The following is a 13530-nucleotide window of genomic DNA, read 5'->3' as shown; positions in this document are numbered from 1 at the left end:
TCTATAAAAGACAAGTTGGGAAAAACAAAATATTACCTCTCCGTGTCGAGAAGATTATATAAACTTAAGTATCCAATGAAAACGTCGACCTTTTTGCCCTCATCCTTTCCCGCGCTTTGCGCTTCCGCATTTCATCCTTACTCTCAACATTATCTTCCTCCATTTTACATACAAAAATCAAATACTCACAAAAAGAAGCGGCAAAAACCTGCTGGCTCTTTACAACCACTTAATTTGACTTAATATCCAATTTCCAACAATAATAATATACCGGTAGTTTAATTGACAACCTACTAGCATCGAAATTCTCATTAAGAATGGCTCCCGCGAATAAAAAACGGCAATTTTCAACTAGGTGGGCGTTATCTCATTTGATTTGAAAAATATCATTTGTCTTTTTTACCAATGCCTAACCGTTTAGATTTTTTTAAAGCAATCTTAGCACCAAAAATATTTTTTGATACAAAATATATGTTTTATATTCTTATTAAGAATAAAACAAGAGGATAAAAAAGGTCTGTCCTCTCGTAATTTTTTAAGCTTTTATCATGATTACTCTATACAACATTAACAAGGAGTATAAACCCATTAGTGGAAGCTGTATTTTTTTCCGAAACAATCTCGCTTATATTTATCCTCTCTAGACTTCGCTAAAAACGTATTACTCCTTCGTAAAATATTAATAGACAGGCAAGGATTCATACCATTAAAGAAGGAGCGCAATATTATCCATATTTTCATTTCATATACAGTGAAAAGAAATGATTATGTTTCTGAGAGGAGCTTCCCATTTTGGTTGTTGTTTTGAAAAGTATATCGAAATTCACGGGCCTTGATAGATATAGGAGGCAATGAAGGAAATATATCGCATGCACGGGCCTTGGTAGATATAGGAGGCGATGATAATCTCTCTCTTTGCACGAGAGGTTTATCTTTAATATTTAAATAAATATAATTATTTTTAATTATTTTAATCTTCAATAATTAACATTAATAATAGTTAAATCGTTTAAAATAATGTTATACCTATTATCATCTCAAACTTTGCTAATATTGACGTTTAAAGTGAAGGGTACCCCTCTTGCCCGCTTTCTTCAAATTTTGGGGTATATATACGATTCGTTTCCATCATAATAGTAAGGAAAAAGCGCAATTGCGAAAACTTTTGGTGGCGATCCCTCCTTAGGGAGGATAGACGTTTCTCGTAACCCTAACTGATCGCCGCGTATATCCTAAAACCAAACGATGATAATGGAGTAGAAGCCAATGATACAGATTGGTGTCTATGTGGAATAGACGGAAGACTAGTGGATGGTGGTGTTAGAAGCCAGTGCAAGTGCAGACTGGTGTCAATGTGGGATTGACAAAGAACAGAAGCTGGTGGTGATTAGAAGCCAGTAAGAAGAGACTGGTGTCCGTGTGGGATGGACAAAGACCAGAAGATGGTGGTGTGAGAACTCAAGTATAGGAGCCATTTCCGTGACTGTGAAAGCAGTTCGGAAATGGCGAACACGTTTGCTCCGATTCGCAAACTGCGAACGCGGTCACGTGGGTGTAACAACGGACAGACACACAGACACGGCCGTTACAGAACCTCTCCTGGACTACGTCACACGGAGAGGTAAAAAATGTGTTATCGTTTCGCTAGTGGCTTTGGACTGGATTTCTCGCCGTGTTGAACTTCAATTATTGACGTCATAAATCCGATTCGCATCGAAAAAACCTGCTCTTCCAGCCGCTGCAATCTGTGTCACATCGATGCGTAGCGTGACGTAGAAACCGGAAGTGCGAAAAACCGTACAGTAAAAAAATCGGTCTCCGATGCGTGCAGCGCTGCGTACGCTAGCAGTTACTGAACGTAGCCCAGTAGTGCTGGCATGGCGCTGGGAGTTCAAGGCTAATTTTACCAATGGAGCATGCACCGCGTCTCATCACTACTGAGCTTAAACCATTGGAATACGCAAAGGTTTCTCGAGCGCCTCCGGAAGTAAAAAATCTGCCCAAAGGAAAACGCCATCACTATTTTACCCCGAAGAGTCGAAGCAAAAGTCGTTATAATCTTTTAGCAGACGACGCATAGGACGATTTCTACCATTTTAGAATTCGGGGTAATTCAGTCAAAGTTGGTCAAAAGGAAATTTAGTTTTAGATAGTGTTTCCCGGAAAAGTGTTCCCAACTTCATCAGCCCTGACTGGTAAGTAAGAATGTATATTAGTGACGGTGACACTAAGTCTTTGTTTATGGCCATATTTTTATTATTTTTAAGATGTTACGTATATTACCTTAACAGGGAAACTGTAGAAAGAGTGATGGAATTAGTTAAAGAATGTCGAGTTATGGTCGAACGTTTAAGCTGGTAAGTGATGAATATAATGCAACTTGGATGTCAACAAGGCATGTAACGGATCCAAACCGTAACCCATAGAATAAATTCCCTAAAGTGGATATGTTTTAATTCCCTGAATACTGCTACCTTTCCAAATTATTGCTGATTAGCTTGTTTATTGCCGCAATTTCTACAATATTGGGCAAATTGAAAGAGGCGCACATTTAGCCACTCGTGTAACTTTGTTAGGGCTGTGCGAGCCTTGAAATTTTGGTTTCGAGTCGAGTCTCGAGTATTGAAATTTTCCCTTATCGAGTATCGAGCCGAGTCTCGAGTACTCGAATCGAGTATTGAGTAGTTGAAAAATTTGTTTCGAGTATTTATCGAGTAATTAGGAATTGATTTTCTAGTATTTTCACACTTTCTGTTAATTTATTGCCCTCATAATAGACATTTAGTGTAATATTGATCATTGACAACTACTTGAAACAATTCCCAGACGATATTAGTCCCTTTAAATTTAACGAACTTAATTCCTCATTAACATCTTCCTTGGAATCTCATTCCTCAACGAAGTCACTTCTAGCCTTTGTTATACTTCGCGCAAGTCCCAAACGAAAATTACTAAGCTGAATTTCAAAAATAAAATAGAATAGAAAAATAAATTAATAAAATAAAACAATAATAATAATAATAGTCAACGACCTTTTAACTGTATTTTATTACTTTTACTTCCACTATTGAACCAGCTGGGAGCTACTACCTTACTACATTACACTTGTATTATGATCTATCCTACCCAATGAGCAATAACTTGCGTCTGTTAACCAATAAACGTGACTTTCTAGTAGATTTTTATAGCTCCTACATCCCATTTTCAGAGTTAAAGGATATTCAATATGTATCTATCCATAGTATTTTCTCCATCATCGGTATTTTTTTTTTGTCCTGTGTCCCGCGCGACTTTTCCTTCTAGCCTCCTGGTAGCAGATCTCTTTTGTTTTTATGTTTATTATATGTAATATTGGATGAAAAAAATTATGGCGCAAAAATTTTTCGGCGCAAATGATTATTTAAAAAGTTACAAGCGTTTAATTCTTTGGCGTGTGCAAAGGCTTCAGTAGCGCCGCCAGGATTATTTCTCGCGTAGGCACAGCATGATCTAGAGGCCCCTTCCTTTTGTTTTGAAAATTTATCATGCATAATTTTGGAATATGTTTCAGGATTTTGACGAATATCTCCAGATTTAAGAATTAGATTTCAGTATTTCCTTTTTTTGTGAGATTATTAAGAGTACGGAGTTTTTGGCAACCGTGTCCCAGCGACCCTTCTTATAAATTTTGTCAAAGAATGAAATTCTTTTCGAAGCTTTTCCGAATTCATGGACCACTAAGATAGGGTAGTCTCTTATTTAGTTAGATTGATCTCGGTTAATTAAAAGTATGGCCAGGTCTGATAACCTTTCCTCCCCCATTGTAGTACGTAATCGTGTTCCAATTCTATTCAGGGAACTGAAACTTCTTTCTTAAACTGTATTGGCTACGGGAATACACAAAACAACAATATAACATTTCACTAGATCCCGAAAGCCATCTATCATTGGCAATAAATACTCGTAACTGGAAGCTCTCACATGAGCGATTCCCGTATGAGTGGATTTCATAATAGTGGTCCTCATAACAGCAGTTCAATAAATAGCGGTTTCCCGAAATGGCAGTTTATCCGTTACAACAACAGCGGTTCTCTTAATAGTCCGTGAGACAGGCGCCAAAAAATTACTTTTGAGTATCAACTCGGGGGACCAGAAATATTTATGTTTTCTAGATAGGGGGTCACGTAGGGATGGTGGAAACGCGTGATAGCAATCTCGGTCGCCCAGTTATACAAGATGGCGGCCGATCCAAGATGGCGTCGCGCGTCTTTCTTTAAACGGCTATTACGTCTGACCTATTGATCCGATTACAATGACACTACTTTTATTCGATAGATTATGTATATGGCTAAATATTTTGTCTTCTGAGTTATTTTTGTAAAACCAGCGGTTTGCCTTCAAATTTTAAAAAAAACATTTTACATCATTATTTTAATCGATTTCTGCAACGCGACGTGCTTAATATTCACTATTAATTTTTGTCTGGAGTACGGTGCAATACAATGGTCTTCTAGCTTTCACATGATCTAAATTTTGAACGATTATGAAATATACATTACAATTTATAAGCTCTTTTTTGAAGTTAAAAGGGAAGTGCCGTCACTCGCGTTATTGCAGCTTTTTACCTCTCCGTGTGACGTAGTCCAGGAGAGGTTCTGTAACGGCCGTGTCTGTCTGTGTGTCTGTGTGTGTGTCTGTCTGTATGTCTGTCTGTCCGTTGTTACACCCACGTGACCGCGTTCGCAGTTTGCGTATCGGAGCAAACGTGTTCGCCATTTCCGAACTGCTTTCACAGTCACGGAAATGGCTCCTCTACTTGAGTTCTCACACCACCAATCTTCTGGTCTTTGTCCATACCACACGGACACTAGTCTGTTCTTACTGGCTGCTAATCACCACCATCTTCTGGTCTTCGTCCATTCCACGTGGACACCAGTCTGTACATACTGGCTTCTAATCACCACCATCTTCTGTTCTTTGTCAATCCCACATCGACACCCGTCTGCACTTACACTGCCTTCTAACACCACCATCCACTGGTCTTCCGTCTATTCCACATAGACACCAATCTGTATCATTGGCTTCTACTCCATTATCATCGTTTGGTTTTAGGATATACGCGGCGATCAGCTAGGGTTACGAGAAACGTCTAGCCTCCCTAAGGTAGGATCGCTACCAAAGGTTTTCGCATTTGCGGTTTTTCCTTACTATTATAATGGAAACGAATCGTATATATACCCCAAAATTTGAAGAAAGCGGGAAGAGGGGTACCCTTCACTTTAAACGTCAATATTAGCAAAGTTTTTGAGAAGATAATAAGTATAACTTTATTTTAAACGATTTAACTATTATTAATGTTAATTATTGAAGATTAAAATAATTAAAAATAATTATATTTATTTAAATATTAAAGATAAACCTCTCGTGCAAAGAGAGAGATTATCATTGCCTCCTATATCTACCAAGGCCCGTGCATGCGATATATTTCCTTCATTGCCTCCTATATCTATCAAGGCCCGTGCATTGTGATATATTTCATTCATTGCATAAACATAAGCGAGATTGTTTTGGGAAAAAAATACTGCTTCCACTAATGGGTTTATACTCCTTGTTACTGTTGTATAGAGTAATCATGATAAAAGCTTAAAAAATTACGAGAGGACAGACCTTTTTTATCCTCATTCAAAAATATTTTTTGGTGCTAAGACTGCTTTAAAAAATCCAAACGGTTAGGCATTGGTAAAAAAGACAAATGATATTTTTCAAATCTTATGAGATAACGCCCACCTAGTTGAAAATTGCCGTTTTTTATCCGCGGGAGCCATTCCTTATGAGAATTTCGATGCTAGTAGGTTGTCAATTAAACTACCGGTATATTATTGTTGTTGGAAATTGGATATTAAGTCAAATTAAGTGGTTGTAAAGAGCCAGCAGGTTTTTGCCACTTCTTTTTGTGAGTATTTGATTTTTATATGTAAAATGGAGGAAGATAATGTTGAGAGTAAGGATGAAATGCGGGAGCGCAAAGCGCGGGAAAGGATGAGGGCAAAAGGTCGACGTTTTCATTGGATACTTAAGGTTATATAATCTTCTCGACACGGAGAGGTAATATTTTGGTTTTCCCGACTTGTTCAAGTTTGTCTTAGTTCAATGTTTTACTTTGAATTTAGCTTTGGTTTAGAGTATCTTATATATACGATAAAGTTTTATCCAATAGCTTGTGGGCTAAAGTTCTCAATACGCAGGGGTTATCATGGTTCCGAGTAGAGATGTGAGTCGGTAATTTACCGTCCGTAAATTACCGATAATTTACCAAATACCGCGTAAATTACCGATTTATATCTTACTGTAATTTTAAAATGGTAATTTACCGGTAAATTACCACGGTAATAAGGCAGTGAAAGTATAAAATACCATAAATTACGGTAATTTTTGTTATTCCAAAATTTTAATCGGTAATTTACCGGTAATTTTTCGGTAATTTACCCGGTAAATTACCATTTTTAAAAATTACACATCTCAAGTTCCGAGTAATAAAAGTATTAAAATTGACCCTCTCATCGTCTATTTACGGGTTGGTGTTAAATTCTATAGGGAGGTTTCGATACTTAAAGGGAGTATAAAGACCAAAATTTAGGGTAGATCACCAGATTACCACATTTTAACAACAGGTTTATTAAATAGGGTAAATTGGCGCTAGTTACGTTTTTGGCCCCAAAATTTGAATTGCCTTATATACTCCCTTTAACAATATCACATCACTCACTTGGAGTCAAACCAAGAAGAAGGCGACACAAGATTAATTTCTCTTGCAGAACACGCATAGAAGAACTACCCGACCATTGAAGCGTTAACTTGCCTAATTTACTGCTCAAAAACCAAGTTCGTTCATGTTAACGCTTTACGATATCAAATGTTCCGCGCCAAAAATGGAAACATTGAATCAGGACAAATACCTCCTTGCAAAGACACCCTTCACCAGCACACGTTACGCGCTAATTATCAAGTTGCAATTTGGCAGTGAAGTTTAATTGGCTCTCCCGATATACCAGACCCGGCTGCAGGCCATGGATGGAAACTTAACGACAAGGGACAACTAGAAATAAATTGTATGGTTGTCCTCCAAGCTCCGGAAACTGTATTAAATTTAATGGCTTGCAACTGCACTAGAAATTGTTGTCCCCTAGACTGCGCTTGCATTTTAAACAAGCTGAAATGCACAGCCGCATGCAAACTTCAAGAATGCTCTAATATGGAGATAAAAGAACCTTTGTACACTCTACCTAATGAAGACTCTGATGAAAGCGATGACGATTGATTTTTATTTTGCACATATGTATAGAGAATAAAGTGACTTAAAAGTTTTTAATACTTGAACTAATTTATATGCGCGTATATGGACCTATTCAGTACGAAATAGAATTCCATTTCAATGCTACAACTGATTACTAATTGAAGTATGTTTGAGACCTCCCATGTTGAATTATAGGTTATTTTGTTAATTTCTGAAGAATTTGTGGAAAAAACAATTTACCTCTATAATAAATTGCTGATAAATTGTTACGTATCTTTAATAACCGTTCAAAATTTAGATCATATGAAAGCTAGAAAACCATTTTAACACACCGTACTCCAGAAAAAAATTAATAGTGAAGATCATATGAAAGCTAGAAAACCATTTTAACACACCGTACTCCAGAAAAAAATTAATAGTGAATATTAAGCACGTCGCGTTGCAGAAATCGATTAAAATAATAATGTAAAATGTGGTTTTTTAAATTTGATGGCAAACCGCTGGTTTTAAAAAAATAACTCACAAGACAAAATATTTAGCAATATATATAATCTATCGAATAAAATTAGTTTCATTGTAATCGGATCAATAGGTCAAACGTAATAGCCGTTTAAAGAAAGGCGCGCGACGCCATCTTGGATCGGCCGCCATCTTGTATAGCTGGGCGACCGAGATTGCTATCACGCGTTTTCACCATCCCCACGTGACCCCCTAACTAAAAATCATAAACATTTCTGGTCCCCTGATTGATACTCGAATTTCCTCTGTCTCATGGACTATAAACGCAGCGTACCGTTACAGCAGTTCTTTAAAGAGCAGTAAAAGAGATATGCGAAAAACGATAGTTGTTTATTATGGTGTAAGCTTAGCTGGCCCAGCTGGGTTAAATGAACTCAAATAGAACTAGTTTAGATATGGATAATTTGGTTAGGTTAAAGTTGATTATTTCAACTAAACAGTATTAAATCGGGTTGGGTTTTTACGTTTAGTTTCGTTTGGTTAGACTTAGGTTAGTAATATTTTGGAAATAATGTAACAATGTTACGCCTTTTCCAAAGTATTGTTGTTTATCTTCATTGACTTACTTCCCAAATAATAATATGCATTTTCCAAAAAATTACTGTTTACTGTTTACAATTATCTACTTTCGAAGTAAAATAAGCTTTCTCGAATTATTTTTCTATCCTGGTATGAGAAATGTAAACTCATACAGCCTGAAGAATAGTATAATATTTAAGTGTACTTCAAAAAAATTCAAAAACACGATCGGTTAGTAGGTCACATTACTGATTAAATGATGGCAGAAAAACGTAGTTTTTGAAACCAGCGAATATAACTGTATTGTTAAGAAATGCTCGAAACTCAACACAACCACCGCTATTTCTAAAACAGCAGTTTTGAACAACACCGCTGTTTTTTTTTATTGCGGATGGTATTTCGAGAACCGCTCTACCGGGAACTGCTCATACAAGGTACACCCAAAAAAAGTTACTCTCGTATAATCTTGGGTGTTCTTGATACTAGTTTAGAATTGGAAAATTTTATTCCTCACCGCGACGCATGCCGCCTACCGTTTTTAGGTAGGGAGGGGAATTTCCGACTAGTGTCCTTTCTAGTTTCTATGCAAGAGAGGTGTAACCTGGGGGTCAATGGTCAACACTTTAGCGGGGGATCTTGTTCTTTAGAATATAAAGAAAACGGGTTTTGAAAATGCTCTCTTGTACATAACAAAAGCGTAGTGTAGCGAATATGTCAAACAGGTGTGTGATGTGGTGTTAGATTTTTACAGATAGAAATATAAACTATGAAATTTTATTTGAAGGCCTCTATAGGCACGTTTTTAAAAATTTGGAGGCCCTCCAAGTAGGCCAAAATTTTCCAGCTGCTGGCGGCGCGACTGAAAGGCTTAGGGATCCATGCCATTAGCTAAAAAAACAATTATAAGTGGATAAAGGACCATACACGTATAGGAGTCACCAATTAAGATCTCTGCAGACGAAAATAACCAAACCAAACCTAGCATAACAAAACTAAACCTAACCAAACCTAATATATAAATATTTTGGACAAGGTGGCAGCTAATTAATAGGAGAATATTTTGGAAAAGGTGTCAGCTAATTAATAGGAGAATAATTTGGAAAAGGTGGCAGCCAATTAATAGGAGAATATTTTGGAAAAGGTGCCAGCTAATTAATAGGAGAATATTTTGGAAAAGGTGCCAGCTATTTAATAGGAGAATATTTTGGAAAAGATGCCAGCTAATTAATAGGAGAATATTTTGGAAAAGGTGCAGGCTAATTAATAGGAGAATACTTAGGAAAAGGTGCCAGCTAATTAATAGGAGAATATTTAGGAAAAGGTGCCAGCTAATTAATAGGAGAATATTTAGGAAAAGGTGCCAGCTAATTAATAGGAGAATATTTTGGAAAAGGTGCCAGCTAATTAATTGGTTATTTTCGTCTGCAGAGATCTTAATTTGTGACTCCCATACGTGTATGGTTTTTTTTCTACTTATAATTGCTTTTGTAGCCAACGACATGGACCTCTAAGCCTTTGCGTAAGCCAAAGACTTAAACGCTTGTAACTTTTTAAATAATAATTTGCGCCGAAAAATTTTTGCACCATAATTTTTTTCATCCAATTTTACATATAATAAACATAGAAAGAAAAGTGAACGACTACCAGGAGCTATTCTGAAATGTGTCCAAAAAGACTACTATTTTTACTACTACCAGATACTACCTTACTAAAAAAGTATCGAAGACTGCCTCGTAAGTCGAAACTAGGAATGAAGCGCTTGGCTCTATTCATACAAGACACGTAAAAATATTTACGTATAGAGCTATTTCAATTCGCGGGGAAAAGAGAGCTTTTGAGGCGTGGTTTCGCCAGTCCCCACCTAGGAGCCGTATTGTGCGGTAAATTTAGTATAGAGATGATAGAGTTCTTCAGTGGCCCGCACGGAGGGAGGGTGAAAACCGGCTCCGTTTATTGGCAGGCCCAACTGTGACGTTTGCCCCCTTCAACTGACATAGCTCTATTAGCTTGGGGTGGGGAGGGCGTGTTGGTTTCGTATGTGCTAATGTAGTACAGTATTCATGTTTTGAAACTCACTAAGGTAATATTCGAGATGGCCCAACGGTTGGGGTACATTGTCTTACCAACCACATCTAACTGAAAAGGTCCCTTGTTCTATCCAGCCTAAATAGACAAACCACAAACATACACACTTACAGATCATAATCGTAAAGCCAGTATGTCTTTTACAAAGTAAATATTTTCCCCCCAACCCAAAAAACCGGTCTATAAAGAAAATATTTCCCTAAGTAGGCGTTCCAAGACTTCGGCTTCGCAGTCGTCAATCAAATTAACCCTAAACTTGAGGGTTACCGCAATCTAACCGGGTGAATTCTGACGATACCAATGTTGTTTCTTTCCCAATACTTCCAAGGGCTGGAAGACGATCTTTTCTTAACAAAAGTCCAAAACAACTTGTTTCCGTCCGAAGTCGGAAAATTACTGTTAACTCATAACATAGAGCCAAGAAGGAACTAAAGTACTTTTATTTTTTTTTTTGCAATTCTTTCACATTACGAGCTTCAACGTGGTAGCGGATATTGTCTTAATCGGTTTCTAGCCACACTTGTTCATGGCGTACCCCGGCCACAAACATACATACACACAAATCATCAGCACAAGGCTAGGTCTGGAAATATAACCACACCTAGCAAAAATGGGGTTGAGGAATAGAGCTATCTCAATTGTGACGTCAGTACCTAGGTAAAACGTCACACGATTGACTTTGGCAGTGCCAGTGGGCGGCCATGTTTGGTAATTCTTAGATTTTATGGGCAAATAGCGTGGGTGACGTCACACTAAGGTTTCTGAAATAGCTCTTGAACAAAATTGCAGCGATAATTATCACAATCTTTTGAACTAGTTAAGCTTTGCCATTTGCTTCTTAGCCATGATAGCGAAAGCTACCATGTATTTGTTCGTTTTTGATTTACCTTCATTTTGAAAAATTATTTTATTTTAGGGATAATTTAGAATCCTACAAACTCTCTTTACAAAATTCCGAAATGAGTTTAGTAAATCTTCAAAGGTTGGCAATTAAAAAGGTATTTGTGAAATTATTGCAATATTCCTTTTGTTTTAGACAATCTGAAAATAACGAAAACTTGGTTTTTAGGAAATGGACTACGAGGAAGAATGTAACTATGATCACTTAAGCAAAGATGATCTAATCAATGAAGTTAAAGCTAGAGATGATCCAGTTACGAAACTGGAAGCCGAGGTATTTTTCAAAGCATGGGGGAGCTTTTTTGTAGTGTGAAATTAAGCACAAAAATATGAGACCCTTTTGGGATCATAGCCAATTTTATATGCACAGGATAAGTTGTCGAATCTGTTGTCTCTTAAATAAAGGCTCTAGTCCAAGGGGATTGGTAGAATGTCCGTCGTTATCAAAGATTACCTTTGTTACTGATCCCCTTCTTGTGTGTCATTGGTTTCCCCTTTTTCTTGCTTGTCCCTCCTTGCCCCTTTAAAATACTTTCAGCCAAAGAAAGTCCGTAGATTGTTAATTTGTAATGGAATCTCATTTTATTTAGTGTAATGTCTTAATTTCAAACTTGGAAAAAGAGAGAGTGAAAACAACATTAACGATAAATAAGAAAATAGACGAAATTGAAAGACTCAATAGGGTCATTAAAGACTTGGAAAGGAGAATCAAAGATCTGATGGTATGCAACATCCTTCACTTTCATAGTCAATAGGAAAGAGAATTGCTTTAAGAATGAAAGTTATTGTTAATTGTTTAAAAAATAGGAGAAAAGTGGAATACATCAATTAGATAATAATGAATACGTGAAAACTAAACCCGTTGAAAATGATTTGGAAATTAATGTCCAGGAGTTATCCCTTCCTATTGTTATGCACAGTGTCCACAGCATTCTGGATAAAGAAGATATTATTCAAGAATCACTTGTTTTTGAACCTCAATATGTTCCGGAGGTTTACAATACAAACACAGAAATTGCAATTGCCTCAATAAATCCTGAAAATATGGGGTTTATAAAGCGAAATACGAATCCGTGTGTCCCTAAACCGAATTACGATTACAGTTTGCCTCAAAATGCGCCTTCAGCTAAAATTAAGGTCGAAAATCAATTCGAAATGTCTCCTGATACGAACACGGAGAGCGATTCGCCACGAGAACCTCTTGAGAACAATATTAACGTTAATGACTCTCTTCTTAAATCGCAAAGTGTGTCGACAGGGGAGAAACTGAGGTTAATACAACTACATCGCAGAAATTTCGTGTTCGTGAATTGAATGTTGAAGTCGAAAAACATTTGGATGCAAATGTGGAAGGCGATTCACTAGAAACAGCCCTAGAAAGTGAGGTTGATGATAACCAATCCAAAAAGGCCTTGACAGGTGCCGAGGAAACTGATAGACAAAATGAAAGTATGGAGCTTTTTGTCGATCTGAGCTCATTGTGTGTGCCAGTGCATGTTCCTGAAGTAGAACGCAACCCAATTGAACTCTCAGAATTGCCCTCCGTCTCTTTGGAAAGCGATTTACCCGAAGTTCCGATTGAAGTTGGAAATAATAGTTCGGTGTCCAACTCGGAGACATTAGGTGTCACTCCAAAGATTCCAGAAGGTAAAACCTCATCGTCTCGTTCGGAAATTACAGGTAAAACATTTTATGCTTTAATAGTCTTCAGTACCTAGTATGAGTAGTCATATTTCCCACTTCACGGTATAAAGCCTAATAGCGTATTCCATTTAACTGCTCGGAGGTCGCTTAACAATTGTAATGTATTTTTATCATATTCCGAAAATCGCGAATGGCGGAAACACGAACTCCCTGCAGGAAAATCAGTGTTTAATTTTTGGACCTTATTACGCTTTAGATTAAGATGAAAACTAATCTTGGGCGAAAAGCCTCTAATTTTTTCTCATTTTCACTTGTTATTGTTGTACATACTTAAAGTGGCTGGCCGGAGCTGTTGGGGTGAAGGGGGGGTCAAACTGTTGGTTAGCATATTGCTTACCCGCCCACCGCGACGATGGAGCCATTGATTATGGCCAAAGAGCTGGGTGTTTTCCCCCTGAACTAAGGGCGGTCTCCCCCCCAACAGCGCCGGCAAGCCCCTTTAATAACAGTGGCATCACTTTTGTGTAGTTATACTGCTTATATTGTTAAAGCGTACGCAGATGCACATGATCAACGCCATTACTTATCTT

The 13530-nt window shown here is 37.4% G+C and overlaps 1 protein-coding gene across 2 annotated transcripts; it reads left to right on the top strand.

Annotated features, from left to right (window-relative positions):
* Positions 1 to 2274: 2274 nt before the first annotated feature.
* LOC149679346 (uncharacterized) lies at positions 2275 to 12614 on the top strand. 2 transcript variants are annotated; one of them, XM_089835034.1, is made up of 4 exons: positions 11341 to 11394; positions 11466 to 11570; positions 11887 to 12018; positions 12104 to 12614. In XM_089835034.1, the coding sequence occupies exons 1-4, from the start codon at positions 11356 to 11358 to the stop codon at positions 12608 to 12610; spliced, it is 783 nt and encodes a 260-aa protein (XP_089691160.1). In that variant the 5' UTR covers positions 11341 to 11355; the 3' UTR covers positions 12611 to 12614. The 2 variants fall into 2 exon arrangements, with proteins under 2 accessions (XP_089691161.1, XP_089691160.1); XM_089835035.1 differs by lacking the exons at positions 11341 to 11394; positions 11466 to 11570 and adding an exon at positions 2275 to 2357.
* Positions 12615 to 13530: the final 916 nt, after the last annotated feature.

Source organism: Phalangium opilio, unplaced genomic scaffold (genome assembly GCF_054372755.1).
Source record: "Phalangium opilio isolate 3A_F unplaced genomic scaffold, DU_Popi_V2 ptg000041l_1, whole genome shotgun sequence".
NCBI lineage: Eukaryota > Metazoa > Arthropoda > Arachnida > Opiliones > Phalangiidae > Phalangium > Phalangium opilio.
This window is presented reverse-complemented; position numbering and strand designations above follow the sequence as displayed.